The sequence below is a fragment of the Pogona vitticeps genome, chromosome 2 (assembly GCF_051106095.1).
Source record: "Pogona vitticeps strain Pit_001003342236 chromosome 2, PviZW2.1, whole genome shotgun sequence".
In the NCBI taxonomy this organism is placed as follows: domain Eukaryota; kingdom Metazoa; phylum Chordata; class Lepidosauria; order Squamata; family Agamidae; genus Pogona; species Pogona vitticeps.
Genome location: NC_135784.1, coordinates 177,178,856 through 177,196,065, shown reverse-complemented (window position 1 = coordinate 177,196,065; position 17,210 = coordinate 177,178,856). Strand labels below are relative to the sequence as shown.

The following is a 17,210-nucleotide window of genomic DNA, read 5'->3' as shown; positions in this document are numbered from 1 at the left end:
TGTCAGTCCAGAGCAGGTGGGGGCAGTTAGACTGTTAAATGCATTTGCTTTTCCTTCACCTCTTTGTGGTGGTTATGGCCATTGTCTTCCTTCTCCGTAGCACTGAATGTTTAGAAGATGCTGGTCCTCAGTCCGTGTAACTTACTTTATCCCTTCTTTTGCTTGTTTGTTCAGGGTGGATCCATGCCGTGCTGACCCCTGTGGACTGCTTGGCCTTTGGAGGCAACTTTCTCCACAGTCTAAACATTGAGATGCAGCTGAAGTGAGTTTAGCCAAGAGTGATTTTTCTCCCCACTGCGAACTATTTGGATTTGTGCAGGAAGTTGCACATTTCGCTCCATAACAGAGCACATGCTTAGTAGGCAGAGAGGCCCAAGTTGTTATAACAAAACATTAAATGTTACATCAATGATTAAACTTCAGCAGCACAAGTTACTAGGTCTTATCATTGTGTTGATTGGCTTGGGTGGGTCTGTGGACAATGCCTGATGGTCTCACAGAAGCATTGCAAATGGCAGAGGCCTAATTTATAGTAACCTGTGGAGTTTCCTGCTCATTTCCATAATTAGCAGCAGTGCAGCAATTTATATGAGATAAGATCAGTCCTGCATTTTTGCTTAACTTGCAGATTTCATTTGCGAGTGGGTGGGAGCTCCCTTCCTTCCTATCACAAAATGTAGCTTCTCGTGGCCCGAAGTTCTGCAGTTTTTATCAGACAAGCTTCACCAGACTCTTCTTTCTCTCCTTTCTAGGGCCTATGAGATTGAAAAACGCCTCAGCACGGCCGATCTGTTCAAATTTCCCAACTTCGAAACCATCTGCTGGTATGTTGGCAAGCACCTCCTGGATATCTTCCGAGGTGGGTTTTGAGCTTGATGCATATCTGTGCACACTTTCCAGGGCCGCCTCTTATTGGGCCTGAGACAGGCTGCTTTTGATGATTTCTGTCTTCCCTGACAGGTCTTCGAGAGAATCGCAGGCACCCAGCAGCTTATTTGGTTCATGGGGCCAAAGCTCTGAACACGGCTTTCCGCTCGTGGACTAAGAAGGAGGTAAAGGGGAGAGAGAAGGGTTTCTTTCATGTGAGATGAGATGGGTTGGGGTACTGGCTAAGACCTTTGTGTATTCTGTTCTTACCTGTTCTTGCCAGCAGTTAAAAGAAATTGAAAGCTTCCCAAAGATAGAAAAGTTGCTTATTGAGAAGGAGGTTTGAGCCTTTCATCAGCACGTAAGCTTTCTACAAGTTGGGAAATGTTTTTTCAGAATAGATGTTTTTCCATATATGTGAGTGCCAGCTGCAGTCTGAATTGGCATAGTTTGGATACAGCTTGATCATCACATTGAGAAGTAGTCCTGAGTTCCAGGCATGTGGAAGGCAAGAGAAGCTATAGAGAAAGATCAGGGAGGTTGGTTCCCATGTCAGAAAACACAGGGGAACTGTGAGATCTCTTTATGTTCATGGCTGCAACATTTTCTACTTCTATATCCTGCTGATGAAAGAATTCTGGTGAACTCAAAGCTTACAGTCTTTTAGAATCTTATTTGGTCCTAATAAAGATATTTCCTGATGGGATTGTATTCATAGCAACAGTGGTAGGGCCATGCATTCCCTGCCTCTGACATATTACATATCCGTCCCTGATTGCCAGATCACAGACGAAGTGCTCAGATCACAGACGAAGTACATGAGAGGTAGGCTTCATGCACAGGGAGGGTATTATTGTTTTCAAGCAAGACTTTTGGCTTTCCAGCTGTTTGATCGACAGATTCCACAGTGCCTTGCCATCTTGGCTGGGGTTGCTGGGAACTGAAGTCCAAAACATCTGAAAGGCCACAGGTTCTCCATCTTTCCTGTAGAGATATTTGCGTTCATCACCAACCTTGAGTCTAACTCAAAGGGGTGAATCTTTTAGCAACCAGATCTTTTTTTTTCCAGGCCTTGACAGAGCATGAGGAAGAAATTCCTGGAACTGTTCGCCCAGCACAGCTCATCAAAGATCTGGCCAAGGAGATCAGACTGGTGGAAGTAAGTACTGTTTTCCTACAGATCATATGAACAGTAGCCTGAGATGATAGGGTTGGGGTATCAGTGAGGCAATACTATCCCTTCCCACCCTGTAGTAACCTCCTACCTCAGCCTATGCAGGAGACAGACTTTCAGAAATGGTAAAGAGCAGCAGTAGGTTCCCTATATCTGTTGCAGGGAGCCTCCCCAGGTTGAAAGAATGATTGCCGATCCATCCTTTAGTGCAAGGATGGTAGCAGATCATTCTGGGACCTTGTGGTACTGTCTGCAGCTAGTACCAGACAGCTAAAAAGCTCCATGTTAGGATTTGTTGCAGATGTGTTAAGTGTCCTTTGAGAGCTCCTAGCTCTCCTCTTCCAGTGTTCCCTGTGATGAACATCTGGGTGGCATCCAAAGGATATTGGCCCCTGCAACTTTCCTGCTTAAAAGGGGTGTGCCTCCTACCAGGTAGATTTGCTTGTAGATCGTTTTACAAACATCCAAATTGCACAGCAGGGGTGAGTGCTGATGAGTAGGGCTTTTGCAAGTGGATGTGTTTGTCACAGCTTGTCCCTCAGAATAGCAAGTGGGCACATCCACCTGTGAATGGGTAAAGCCTCAGGGGTGGCCCCTAGTCAGCCCATTAACACAGTAGGCTGGAGGGTTTCTCCCAGCTCATTCCCAAATGGCACTTTCTACAGTTCACAGTTGAGTGAAGCATTATGGCCTGGAAGGTACCTATGCTAAGAAGTTCTCACTTCAGATTTCATGTGATGATTTTCAGGGAACAGCGGCTTCTGGAGTAGAGTCACTTGTTCAGTAATTCCAGGGGTTGCTGTTTCTAGTCCCAGGTGTGCTCAGAGCAGTCATGGCAGAGACGGTAGCCTGGCTGTTTATACCACACCACAGAAGAAATGCCCTGGCATCCCAAACCCATACACAGAGGGCTTGCAGACTTGGCCTCTCTGTCCTGGGGGACACCAGACAGCTTTTGGGTAATTTGCTTCAGCAGGAATATTGCTGTTCTTGTGGAGCCTCCTCTTTGGTCTCTTTCTTGGTTTCCAGAGTCAGCAAAGAGTGCCATCGAAGTGAGTAAGCGACATCTGCTGATAGGCTAATCTACAGTATAATTCCTTTGGGTTTAATATTCATGGTTTAGAGGGAGAGCCATAATGTTTTGTAGCCACAAAGTGGGAAGTTCAATGCCTGGCATTCCTAATGAAAGGGCACAGGGGTCTCCCTCTGTGGCCAATACTTATCTGCCTTTTATTTTATGTTGTGATTTGTGTGAGCAACCCACCCACCAGGCTGACAGTGTTGAGTTGGTGTGTGCCTGGTCTTCCAGATGATGGATTGAGGACCCCATCATCCCTCACCCTTAGCTATGCTGGCTAAGCTTGATGTGAGCTGCACTCCAACAGCAGCGTCTGTAGGCCCCACAGTCTCAGTTCTGGCTTGCGTGATTATGTTCTGTTGGGGGCTGGGACGGGGGGGGGGGGAATGAACCATGCTTCCTTAGGGAATTGGCACTCATGCTTTTCCAGGATATATTCCAGCAGAACATTGGGAAGACGGGCAGTCCATTTGGCCTGCAGAGAGGTGCCCAGCCAGGTGCAGCTGCCAAAAAGGGAGACCAGAGTCCCAAGGAACATGGTGGCCGGAAAGGCAGCCGAAAAGATGCCGCCTCCGTCAAAGCCGTGGAGCTGGAGCTGCTGCGGAAATACAAGCGGCAGGCCCTGAAAAGCCTGGAGAGTCCTGGTCAGGAGGAGGTGAGCTGCCATTGTGGTGACATGGGTCAAACTCTGCTGCACACGTTCTGAGCAGGATGCCCCACCTGTAGGTTGAGCTTTCTTGCTGCCTTAAGTGTGGTTACTTTGGGATGGAGGGTCATAGCCCCTTACGATTACAAATGCCAAATGTGGGGTTGTTTTCCTTTCCAGTTTGACTTGCCCAGTTCTAGCCTAGAAGATACAGATGGGGAACCTGACCTGACAGAGGAAGAGCTGACCCTGGTGGTGGCCAATGGCCGGGGCACGAGGTATGCTTCTGTCTGGATAGCTTGTGCAGGTAAGGGTGAGAGGAAAGGCTGGAAGTGTGGGCAAGCCCAGCTGCGATGTTCCATCAGTTCTGGCTGGCCATCTCTGTAGCTGTCTTGGGTTCATGTAACTAACTACACCAGTGATACACAATTGGAAACTCAGGCTCCACTGTAGTCTAAGTTGTAAAAACTGGCATCCCAGGAATACACCCTCTCTGTCTATGACGCTGAGCTGCAAACAGGGGCCTCTGGCATTCCATTTTTACCACTTGTGAACAATGACCATAGGAGGTTTCTGCACAGGCATATGGGAGCAAAGAGCAAGAAATGCTGGAATGAAGAACTTTTGTCCGTGATTGGTAAGGAGTAAGGTGGGTTCAAGAGTCAACATGGTCCCTCAGCCTTTGCCTGCTTCAAAATACAAACCACACTTATACAGTGGTACCTTGTAAAATGATGAATCCGCATGACGATGAGGCTTTGTGATCGCTATAGTGATTCTCAAAACAGTGGTTCCAATGGGCGATTTTTGCTGGATGATGATTTGGTCCATGCTTCGCGGACCATTTTTTCGCAAGACGACGATTTCTACAGCTGATCAGTGCCTTCGCAAAATGGCTTCCCTGTGTTTTCAGGACCCATGCTTCGCAGGACAGCCATTTTAACAGCTGATCAGTGCTCGCAAAATGGCTTCCCTATGGGTGATCTTCGCAGGACGACGATGTATTTTCCCCATTGGAACACATTAACCGGGTTTCAATACATTCCAATGGGGAAATGGTTTTTGCATGACAATGATTTCGCTAAACAGCAATTTCTATGGAACGGATTATTGTCATGTGGGGCACCACTGTACATTAGTTGCTGAGTAGGAAAATGCATGGTGACAGAACTGTGTGCTTCCCTATGGTCAAGTTTTACACTGTTCTGGCTCCATCTGTATAAAAGAAGATATTTTATTCTATTTTATGCTGTTCTATTTTCACCTCTTGCCCCAGGGTCTTTGGTTCTCACCCCTCTCTAAATGCCCCATCCAGTTTTTCCCCTTACAGTGAGATTGCTTAGACTGAGAAATCACCATGTTGTTGTTTCCTTTGTCAGGAAAATCAAGGCCTCAGAACGCACCCGGAGCAGGAAAGGCGCACGTGCACAAATCCCACCGAGCCCATCAGATGCTGAGGCCCTCGATATTGACTCTGAGGAGGACCTACAGATAGACGAGAACCCGCGCAGGGAAAAGAGGAACCTCGTGCTGCGGAAGAGACTCTCCAGTATGTGGCCTCATTCCACCTTTGGGACCAAATCTCCCCAGGCAGTGTCTGTGCCTGACTGGCCCATCTCTATCCTGAGTTTGGGCAAACCATAACCCTCACCACTTCCCCTCCTGCCTCTGCATCTTCTTTCTGATCTCTCCTCTTTCTTGGACTAGGAATGGTGTCCTTCTCTGTATCATTAGCATCCCCCTCCTTCCTTCTCAAAGCTTAGATTTGTGACAGCCTGGAAATGGCTCTGTCAGAGAGAGTGTATGCCGCAATTGAGGGCCAGCAGGGAGGGGGAGGAGCAGCACTTGTGAGGTCATCTGTAATCTGGAAATTAAATGAACTTGCCTTATTTCTTCTTCTTTACATTTGTGTTTCTGCAGTGCAAGAAAGCGCACACAAGAAACTGAAAGCCCATTCCCTTTACGGGATTCAGCTAGCATTGCTTGCAGGTGTCCAAGTGTATCTTGATAAGCATAAGAATGAGACACTTTAAAAATAAATTGTTATCGTTGTCCATCAACATAAGGATTCAAAAAGTGTATTTAGCAATTAAAAAGAAAAATATTCCAAAAATCATTTTTAGGAAGCAGAATTATCTGCCCCATGCCCCATTATTTCTCAGGACTTCTTCAGCAAGATATCCAGACACATCCCGAAATACATATTTGCCTTTTATTGCTATCTGTATTAAAGAACCCTTCTATATTCAGTCGCTATTTACCAGGCTCTGTCCTCCTTTTCTGTCTCATAGGCATCTGCTTGAAAAGGCTACATGTTTTGCTCCTTCTCACCAAAATCCTGGTTCTTCTGTGATTTCCAGCAAATAGGTCTAACAACAGAAGCAGCTGTAGTCACATTTTCCCCCAGAGCTGCTCTTGATCTCTAGTTAGGGAGGTTTCAAACTAAAAATCCATTTGTGTGCATGTGTACTCAGAAATAAGATTCCCTGTGGTTAGGAGGCTGATCCTCAAGTAAGGGTGCACAGGATTGCAGTAGCTGGAGTCACTGTGGAGCTCTGTAATGGTCTGCCATCTCCACAGTCCTATAGCACCAGGGACACTTCAACCATCAGCCAGTTTCTTATTTCCTGATAATTTGTGTATGTACAGAAACATTACTTCTCTTCTGGTTCCAGAATTTCCCCGGAAACTACCACGCGCCAAACCTTGTTCTGACCCAAACCGAGTGCGAGAGCCAGGGGAAGTGGAGTTTGACATTGAGGTAAGTGAACTGCAGGCCTTCTCTTGTCAGACATATCTCCTCAGAACTCACCTTTCCGCGTTTTTGCATCGGTCACCTAGTTATTATAATTTCATGTCCAAAATCCTGCTAACTTATGTAGGCCAGTATAAATCAAATGACAATGGTCTCAATGGCAAATTGCCACTAGTTAAGGAGTCTTGTACTCCTTGTTGCACACCAGTCAGGGGACTTGATGTAACTTGAGCAGCAGAAGCAGTGACTCTGCAACTAGTGGCAATTTGGTTCTGAGATGTACACTATTTGATATACAGTATGTGTAAGAAGAAGGATTCTGACCATCTAAACTAAGACAGAGTGTATATAACAGATTTGTGTGGCCACCCTCTTCAGCCCTTTGATCATCTTGCATGCCCACCCTTTTGGCCCTTTTCCTGCTGTACCGCATTCTTTCTGAAAAGAATGTGTCAGAATTTTTAACATATGTATATTGATTACAATCAACGACAAAGCATGGCCATACCAATGATTCCTGTAATTGCATTATGATCTTAGCAGTTCTGGTTTTGATCCTTTTCCAAGTAAAGGGCACATGTGGAGGTCATGTGGAAATCTGGCAGGTCTTTTTCTACAAATGTGAACTGTTGAGTGAGAAAGGAAGTTATCAAGTGGAGGAGAGTGGTGAGGGCAGGATGGGAGCAGCAATCTGCAAAAATATTCAAAGATTTACTCTTAAATATGTTGTCCTTCACCATGTATCTTTGAAATTTGCTTTTTGTTCTTTTCCTGACCTGCTGTGCAGGCAGTGTGTCAGTGGCTCAACCAAATGAAACTAAGCCCATTTGAGAGTAAATTAAACTCAGTGTATTTTAGAACATTTCTGTGTAGTCTCCTTTTTAAAAAAATACAAGTTGCAAAATAATAATAGATAGTAATTATGTGTGGTCTGAAACATGGCCACCTTGCCTTCCTCACGGGCCTGGCAGAGTCTGCATTGTAGTTGAGGTTCAGACACCTCCTGTGAGGGATCGTGTTACTGCTGTGATATGGATTAGGTGACCAGCAGCTGCCAACGAGCAGAATTTTACCTTTCAGAGCTCCCGATTAACCCCCCTCACAATGATGTCAGACTCCCAGAGGGAGTTCCATCCCTCCCCCTCATTAGATAGATCAGCCACTTCCTTTTGTGTACCACAGACAAACAACTTGTTTAACTCCCTGTGCACTTGAGCGAACAGCAACGGTTTTGTGCTTCAGTGCCCAAGCTGATACCCTGCCTCAGGGGAGGCTCAGGTGCCTAGCAGGGACTGCCTCTGTGTCTGTGCCAGACCAAGAAAGAAAAGGTGAGGGTGCCCTTTGCGTAGGCTCATGCAAAGGGCGAGCAGGTGGCCCAAACCAGTCTTCCTGCCTCTTCTTCCAGAGTTGAGTCTCATTGGGAGACATGTCTAAAAAGAGGAAAAAGAAGCATTTGATTGCTAGAAGGCTCTGCCTCCTTTTAAAACCGAATTGCTAACCAGGCTGCTCTGAACTCGTTTCATTCCCAGGAGGACTATACCACGGAGGAGGAGGAGGATGCCTCTGGCGACGACCAGTTGGAAGGCAGCAGTAGCGCTGGGGGCATCCTAGACCTCCTGAAAGCCAGCCGGCAGGTGGGCGGCGCAGACTATGATGAGCTCAGGTAAGAACCAGCCGCCACTAGGCTCTTGCAGGAAATCCTCCATTCTGGGGTCCTTAAAACCTTTTGCAGTTGCATCATGGCATCGGTGCAGCTTCAGTGGTGGTGGTGGTGGTGGGGTCTGTGCATACATAGAACGGGCTGCAGAACTTTTCGGACCTCTGTTTTCTCGCCTCAGTAAACCAGACTCCCTGTGTTTGAGATGCGATAGAGGAAGAAGCAAATGATCTTCCCTCCAACTTCCATGTTGAGAGGGCAGGCTCCCTCTTTAGGCTACTTCCGTCAAAGAGTCAGCATTCCACTCATGTGCATGTAGGTGCCTACGTGCATCCCAGCATTTTCTTAGGGTGGGTTTGTTGGAGTGGAGAGCTGGGTCTACTGAAAAAGTTTAACAGGAAGAAAACATGTCAAGAGAAGGAGAAATGCGTCTTGGACAACTAATTTAGGGTAGAATCAGAAAACATAAAGGAGAAATGGCTAAAATTGAAAGCAAGAAATGTAGAAAGACGAGAGAATGATAGGCAGAGTACCAAAGCTGAACAAAAAAAAACCCCACCCACAATCCTGTCAGTAAAGTATGGAGTTGTGTTTTAGTTTCTTTTAGAATTTTCTGAAGGATCAAAGAGGTTGTATGTGTTACATCAGGCTATTAAGAACCAGTATGGTAACATAGATGGGAAGGCCTGGACAGATTTAATTTCAGATCCACTGTTACAGTGGATTCAGTGGGTAAACAGCTGGTATTCATCCTTTTGGTGTCGAGGAATATCGTCAAAGATTATGAAAGCACTTTTGCTTTATTTTGAATTGCAAATTATATTTATGTCTAGAACTGGCACTGGCACGCAGGGGAGGAGCCGGATGTAAGAGCGCCACTTTCGTGTGAAACTGCTGTGTGCAGGCAGGGGCATCGGGGAGGGAGGTCCTTCACCCATTTGCCATTCCTGTCTTTGTAGTGCATATGGATCATTTTCATTTGGAAAGCATCTCTAGCACTGGTGTCCACCTTGATTTATCACTTCCCCTCCCCTCCCCTGAACTTGGTTCTCTTAGAGCAAAGATAGTACAGAAAGCTTCCCCTTTATTTTGCCTCCTAAAATCTAACAAGCCCTGGATGGGGCTGGGTGTCCTTTTCAGGGATGGCCCTTCATATCTCGCTGTGATTTTTCTCTTCCCCGTAACATGAAAAACGAAAATAAATTATGTAAAATATTTTACATAATATATTTTGGTTTTTCATGTTCATATATAAAATACACGCAGTGACAGATAATGACACACACATTTGGTTCTCTCTGTCTCTCTGTGATTTTTTTAACACATGACAAGAGGAATTGTCATATTTTGCTTCCGCATTGGAAGTCATAGACTTCAGCTTCAAATTCCAATCCTGTCATCTCAGCAGGGCGTGTGCTTAAGCCTATCCAGAGGACATGAGCTGTGGTACAAAGGTAGAGGGGCGAGGAAATCCATGGCATGTTGGCTGTTGTGGTTGTACACTAAGTGCACATCTTATGTGTTGTCCCCCAGCGATGCACCTGCCTCTCCCAGTACTCAGGAAGCGATCCAGGGCATGCTATGCATGGCCAACCTCCAGTCTTCCTCGTCCTCGCCAGGTGCAGGCTTGCAGGCCTGGCTGGCCGCTGGACATGAACGCAGCTCAGCGGGGGCTTCTGGCACTAAGCGCTCAGGGAAGAGGGCCCTCAAGCGTCCGGCCCATCACAGCACTGACAGCGAAGAAGAGGCCAGCATGGATGAGCAGGAGAGCCTGGGAGCTTGCTTCAAGGACGCTGAATACAGTAAGGAGTGGGACAAGGAAAGAGAGGGATCTCTGTGCAGGAAGAAAATGCAGGGGAAGGAAGCAGGGTTCTCCTCCGTCTGCTTGGTGAGGGATCTGAAAGGAAGCCACAAAGCTATATCAGTGTGTATCCATGCCACAGCCTATGAAATATGGGTCCAAGTATTTTACATAAAAATGAGACTTAATACCTTACTTAGTGCAGTTCTGTATGCACTTTCTTGAGAGCAAGCCCCATTGACATCTCAGTAAGAGATGCTTTTGGGTAGACACAGGCACGGTTGCACCATTAGGGGTGGACCCTGACTTGGTCTTGCTTCGAGTTGGAATCAGTGGGCAGTAGGTTAGCCATGAACAAACTGAAACCCATTGACTCCAGTGGGTCTGCTGTAAGCGTGGCCAAAGTGGCATCCAATCTGCAGCCTCCAGATTGCTCAGAGCCCAGCTTCTGTGGGGTTCCGAGGCCAGATTCCCTTCCAGGCAGGGACCAGGGGTGCTTGAGCAGGAGATCTGTCCAGGGTCGTGAGCTTCCAGATGACCTTGTTTACCACCAGTCACTTGCCAGTTGCCTGAAGAAATGACATGTGCCCCAGACAAGTGCCACAGCAGCCTCCCGACCTGTGGCACCTCTGCCCTAAGAGCAGCTGCTGTTCTGAGTTGCCTCGGTAGGGAAATGGTAGTGATTTTTGTGCCGATGGGTTTTGTCTTTTCTGTACTGCAGGGAAGAACAAAGCCCATGTAGCCGTGGGAGTGAGAGCTGTTGGCAACAAAAACGTAGAGGCAAGCGGAGATGGGGGGGGGGTACTACAGAGCAGGCAAAAAGGGATTCCACAGTAACTTCCTTTTCAAGATCATTTTTACACAAAAAGCAGGATCTGGCATGGAGTTTGCAGAACCTTGTTTAATACCTCTCTTTCATAGTGACGGAGAGAAAAGCTTGCCAGGCTTTGTGAAAGTGGGCTACTTTGCCAGATTTGGTGCTTGTTCTCATTATTCTGTCTTTTCCGATTTGCCTTGCTATGAAATCAGTATAGCCTTTCATTCCTCCCTCCATAAGGCCTAACCATTTTTTCTCCTTCTATCAAAAAATCCAGGCAGTCCATAATTCATGCAAAAATATGGTTTTCTAAAATTATAGTTACCAAATATGAATATTTGCTGTACTGTATTCATGTTTGTCTCTTAATTAATAATACTTTATTCTAGCTGAAAAATCTGGGGTGTTTATGACTGTAGCAAGACAACTTTTGTTCATATATATATTGGTGTTCATAAATATATTGTTCATATATATATATAATGGTGTTTTTCCAAATGCCCCACCTTGGGCCCTTTGAAAATCAGGGAGAGTTTCATTAACACCCTTTCAGTTAGTTCTTCGCACATAACTTCTCTTTTTTTCCTCAGGTATAAAGGACACCATAGCTAGACAGAAGAAATGGTTGCCATCATATTCAGTAAAACTGTCCTTTGAAATGAACTTAGTAGTGGATAGATTTATCATAGTACTCTTGATCCCAAACAAGATGCATTTTTTGGGATCAAGAAGCTGCGGGAATGCTTAGTACCTTCAGTTTTCTTTTATATTCCATTATTATTTCAGTATAATCTGTTTCTTAACCACTTTTCAAGAACCTACTGTAATCTCTCTAAAAGGGCTTGCGGAACAAATACACAAAGCATAATAAAATTACTTTTGATAGGCACAGTTATCAATAAAGACAATTCCACTGAATTCAGGTCTAAAATATCTGTTAGCGGTAGATTCCGTTAGAACATTTCCATTACAAGCCAGGGAGGAGGGATACCTTTCTGAAATCCTCTTAGAAGAGCTGCAAGAGGTGCTAGCCATATACCATTTTGAAGAGCTTTCTGTAAAGTCAGTTTTGTGTTCTTGCCTTTGCTTCTACCATGGCTTGATGCATTTGTATGAATCATCTTAGGTTCCCCACAGTGGTACATTTTTGTGATCTGAAAGTTTGAACTGGTAGTGAAGGGCAGAATAATATTCATAGCTACCCTTTTGGTGCTGGAGACACTGGATTAGAGACGCCTCCCTGTTCTTCATCCCTATGAATTCTGGACATTTGGAACTCCTTTCATTAGTGTTTCAGTTTGGTGCATGCCTCATAAATTGTGGCATTTATTTATTTAAAAATGGTGTTCTTCAGTCTGACTGTAAAAGTGTGAGCTGGAGGCTAGTGATAATAGAATTCAGCTCCATTGCGATTCCTCTCTTTGTAGTTTACCCTTCCTTGGAATCAGATGAGGATGACCCAGCCCTGAAGTCACTACCAAAGAAGAAGAAAAGCACAGATGATGCCCCATGGAGTCCCAAGGGTAAAAAATTCACTGGTCATTCAGACGGGACCTTGGATGGGATTCCGTCAGTTCCCTGGGCATGCTTCATTCTCAAAGTCCATGTCTGGCCCTTGTGACTGCAAAGATATGGTTGTAAGCGTTGTGAATGAGGTGCCCACTGAGACCTCAGATGTCCAAAGAATGCCCAGTGGTTCGGGGCAGGCTTTTAGTGCCCTGTGGTGGTCTTGGAGCTTTCCGGTGACCATAAACAGTAGAATAAGCTAGCCCAATTTGATACAAATACGCAAATCACTTAATAATGCATAACGGTCAGAATACAGGCTCCAGCTTTGCGCATGCAATGGGGACGCTAGGGTCAGACCGTGTTTTTTTCTGTGATAAAACAAGCGTCCATACAAATCATTTCACAGCTTTGCAGCATTAAGGATGCTGCGAGGCAGGATTTCTGCTTTCAGTGGGACCTGCCTTTGGATTGCTTGGATCCATTAAAGTGGCTGATGGTGGGGGCATCTTTCTGGCGGTGATGCTTACGCAGAAATGCTAGTAAGAAGGAAAGAAAACAAATTAAAAAGAAAATGAGGCAAAGGAATTCTGTTGATGTAAGAAGCAGCCTAGCAAACCTGGTCCTGCCAGTTTTGAGAGAGTGGTGTTTTCTTTTCCATACCTCCAAGTTGGCTCCAAAATGTATTTGTGTGAAGGATGCCCTTCAGTCACAGTGAGTGTTGGCTTCCCTTCTCTTCCCCTCCCTTGCATAGTTTGGTACTTTTCATCCCTAGAGAGAGAGAGAGATTTGTATTTATTACAAGGGCTGGTGTGTATGCCTACTTTGGGGTCTGTGACATGGGCTGCCCTGGTCACTGTTTGTGTCTTCTCAGGGCATATAACTTTTTTTTCCACTACTGAGCTCAGTTACAGAAATGAAAATTCTTAGGTATGTGGAGAGGAGATTGTTAAACACCTTGTGTGAACATTGTGAAGCATGTGTTGCGCACATATGCGTGTGTAATACCAAGCCATATAAGACAGCGGTCCCCAACCTTTTTAGGACCGCAGACCGGCTGAGCCTCCGGGGAAGGCGGAGGGGCGCAGGTGTGTGCGGGTGCGCGAGTGCTCTCGGGTGCATGCATGAAGTGGTGAGCGAGCGCCCGCCAGGGCTGGTGTGAGCGCTCCCCCACTCCTTTGTGCATGCACGGGCATCTGCACGCCCACCCGCCCCTTCGCACAGGTGCACAGGCACTCGAGCCCATGTGTGAAGGGGCGGGGGAGTGTTTATGCCGGTGCTGGCACATGCACGTGCGCAAAGCAGCTGTGGGGAGGGGAGTGCATGCAGGGGGGCGGGAGGTCTGTCTTCGCAACCTGGTCCAGCTCACGAACTGGCACTGGGCTGCGGACTGGGGTTGACAACCTCTTGTATAAGAGACTGTTGGCCTCTCATGGGGTTATTTTTCTTTCCTCTCTCGGATCCACTCTAGAAGTTACAGCCGTGTGTTGGGAAGGGGTAGAGGAGGGCGTGTCTTACTCCCTCCTGGTGACGTCACAGGTGCCCTTGAGAACAAGCAAGGAGCCTCCTGTGAATGCCCTATTTTCCTTCCTCACAGCCCGGGTGACTCCATCGCTGCCCAAGCAAGACCGCCCTGTACGTGAAGGGACCCGAGTGGCCTCTGTCGAGACTGGCCTGGCAGCTGCAGCAGCTAAACTGGCTCAGCAGGTAACGGTCAGGACTTGCTGGCCGGGTGCAACTGGTGGAAACAGACGGCACCATCCTGGAAACTCAAGGCTTGCCTTCTGTTCCATAAACGCAAGAGTTTCGGGATATCTTGAGGTCACTGTTATCTTTATGCATGCACTAGGCATTTGTAGCTATGTTGGAACTAATTCATCTGTAGAAAAATGTAAGAAGAGCTGTGCAAAGTTTCACTACTGTCTCCCTCTCAGCAATCTGTTCCCATAGTTGGGAGTTGTTTGGATGGGGTTCCCCCTGAAGTCCTCCATGATGTCAGTGGACTTTACCCATCAGTAACTGGCAAGACTCCCTTCTTGATGGGGGGCAGTCCATGGGGAACCGGACAGGAACAGATTAGAGTTTTGCAGAGAGCTTTTTCTCCCATTTATGCTGTATCTTTGCAAGGCCTGCGTGATGCATTTATTTAGTATCAGTTTTCGCCTTGTTCGTAGGGCTGATATCCACATTCTCTCAGCATGTCACAGTAATGACCAAAACACATACAGTTTAGTCAGTTATTATCTCCAACTCTATGAACAACTTTAGTGACTGAGATCAGAATAGGCCACAACAGGCCTCTGGAAACTCTTGTCCCATCAAGTGGCACTTCCCTTGCCCTGTGAAAAATTAGCAATGCTTGCCTTTCAGCTTTGGATAAGAGAGTCTGTGCTTTGTCTTAAGGAGCATCAGAAGTCGCAGCGGCGGAAGCTTGTAAAAAGGAAGCCACTGTCTCCGAAGCCGCCCAGCCCAGAGCTGGAGCCGGAGCCGGAGCCGGAGCCAGAATCAGTAGAAGCAGAAGTGGAGCCGGACTTGCCAACCCCACAACAGGATCCAGAGGCGAGCCTGGGGGTCCCTGTGCCGACCTCTCCAACACCAGAACCCAAGCAGGAGCAGTTTGCCGGCAGCTTGGTGGATCATGAGTACACCGCCCGGCCCAGCGTCTTTGGAATGGCCCAAGTGAATCGTGGGTCCACGCCCATGGCACCAGGTGTCTTCTTGTCCCAGCGGCGCCCCTCGGCTGGCTCACCGGGCCCTCAAGCAGCACAGGGTAATCTGCCTTTCTTGGCCTTTCGCTAGTAGAGCAGCTGAAGAGCAGACCAAATGGGAAAGGAGGAGGAGGAGGAGCGGGGTGTGTGTGTCTCTCAGCCCTGCCCTAAGACCCTGTGGGCCTAGAGCAGTGGTTCTTAACCTTTGTTACTCGGATGCTTTTGAACTGCAACTCCCAGAAACCCCAGCCAGCACAGTTGGTGGTGAAGGCTTCTGGGAGTTGCAGTCCAAAACTCCTGAGTAACCCAAGGTTAAGAACCAGTGGCCTAGAGGAGGTGAAGGATTGAGATTCGTAGAGAATTGCTTGGTCTGCCCCCCTCCCCCCCCCCGATACAAATAACACCATTTGCCTTGGGATAAATACAAGTTGAGCAAGTGTAAAGTAGCACAATAGCTTACCGAGTGACCCATGTGAGCCACGGTCCCCGATGTGAATCCTATTTCTGGGCACCTCACTTGCCCTCACGGGAGAATACTCACCTGCTTTTCACCCTGCTTTTGTAAAGATTGCAAAGTAACATATGTGAAGCTTTTTGAACTCTCTGAAGTATTCATTCTCTGGACTCTACTAGTAGTAATATATTGAACAAAGCAATGGTCAGAGCAAGTTGAGTCACGGATCCTGGCACCACCAGGAGGATGTTGACTCATCCTGCCTTGATCCAGGAATATCCTGTTGTCTAAACAAGCCACCTGGCTGCTAGCTCCACTGTAGTGGAGTTCATGGCTCCACACAGGAAACTACAATAATGTTTTCCTGAATTAGCAGGTTGCCCGTTCCATGAGGGAAGGAGAGCTACCGCCCCTCAGGCAGAAATTTGGGGAGAAGAGAGGCAGGCAGGTTGGCCATCACAGGTGCCCACATCTGGAAAACAGTCTTCCACAAACTCCATTGAAAATGGGTTCTTAAGAGCATAGCCATTCATTTGAGTGACATGTACCACCACCCCCACCACCACCCCGTGGATTGTATCCTTGGATTAATTAAGGAGAAGGAGAAAGGTGCTATTTTGATTTTCCACTTTTGACTGATCCTGAGGCCACAGCTTTTCTCTGATTCTTTATCTAGCAGTGGGGTGTCAAAAAGGTGGTCCTCTGAACAGTGTTCCATCCCAGCTCGCAGTATAACTCTTAATTGCCAATGCTGGCGAAAGACTATAGGAGCTGTGCTCCTACAACATTTGGAGGGCCCAGTGTTCCCTTGCCCTAACACAGTAAGCATCTGTTCTCCGAGGAGAAAAAGGGATATATCTTACTTAGGTAAACCTCAGAATGGTAACTAGTCTTCTCCCTGCCTCACTCATTTCTCCCCATTCTTCCAGGGAAGCGCCCCAAGAAGGGACTAGCAACCGCCAAGCAGCGGCTTGGACGCATCCTGAAGATCCATCGCAACGGCAAGCTGCTGCTCTGAGGGAGGTCCCCCCCCCTCGTCCACTCTAGGCCTCCTGCCCCCTGGGCACCAGAGGAGGGGTGAGGCTCAGAGACCCATTTGAAGGCACTGCTTTGGCAGTGTCCCCAGAGAGCTGCCAGGACTCAAGGGCACGGATGAGGCCCGTGCTACCTCTCCCTTCCTTATGTGGAACAGAGCCAGGACTGAGCTGCCCCTGCTACAGGAAGCGTTGAACTCAACCACACTAGCTTCCCCTGGAGAGGCAGGCGGCGCCAAAGGCAGAGGTGTCTTCCCCACACCTGCTCACTCTCCATCCCTACCTCGACCCATTGCACTTCCTTTTTGTTCTGGGGCTGATCCCTCCCTAGAGCTCTCCCCCTCTCTCTGCCAAGCCACACGTAGAGATGTTGGTCAGTCTTCTGTTTCTCCTCAACAGCTTCAATTGCCCTTCACACTTTTGCTGCTGCACTCGGACCCTGGCATGCCATGGAGTGGTTTTTATTATTGTTTTTTTTCCCCTTTCCAACTTACTTCTCCCAGCAGGAAGCAACTGCCCATTGCTTTTGCAGCTGTAGGTAGCCCTTCCTTCCTTCCTTCCTTCCTTCCTTCCTTCCTTCCTTCCTTCCTTCCTTCCCAATCTTCTAAGGGGATCCCTCCAAGGCACTGGTGGTGGGGAAGTGTGGGTGGACCTTGACCCTGCTCACCACAGACAGTCATCCGCTGCCTGGCAGACTCCGTGAACACAGGTTG

The 17,210-nt window shown here is 47.4% G+C and overlaps 1 protein-coding gene across 1 annotated transcript in view; it reads left to right on the top strand.

Moving 5' to 3' along the window:
* The window catches only part of PHF8 (PHD finger protein 8), a 29,953-nt gene extending 13,051 nt beyond the window's left edge, over window positions 1-16,902 (top strand). Inside the window, exons 8-21 of the mRNA XM_020792952.3 lie at window positions 175-262; window positions 753-859; window positions 961-1,052; window positions 1,937-2,026; window positions 3,550-3,774; window positions 3,946-4,043; window positions 5,145-5,314; window positions 6,441-6,526; window positions 8,050-8,183; window positions 9,711-9,979; window positions 12,223-12,318; window positions 13,899-14,008; window positions 14,705-15,071; window positions 16,393-16,902. Of these exons, the coding sequence (XP_020648611.3) occupies window positions 175-262; window positions 753-859; window positions 961-1,052; window positions 1,937-2,026; window positions 3,550-3,774; window positions 3,946-4,043; window positions 5,145-5,314; window positions 6,441-6,526; window positions 8,050-8,183; window positions 9,711-9,979; window positions 12,223-12,318; window positions 13,899-14,008; window positions 14,705-15,071; window positions 16,393-16,481 (2,021 nt within the window). The 3' untranslated portion in view covers window positions 16,482-16,902. The remainder of the gene's footprint in view (window positions 1-174; window positions 263-752; window positions 860-960; window positions 1,053-1,936; window positions 2,027-3,549; window positions 3,775-3,945; window positions 4,044-5,144; window positions 5,315-6,440; window positions 6,527-8,049; window positions 8,184-9,710; window positions 9,980-12,222; window positions 12,319-13,898; window positions 14,009-14,704; window positions 15,072-16,392) is intronic.
* The last annotated feature ends 308 nt before the right edge of the window (window positions 16,903-17,210 follow it).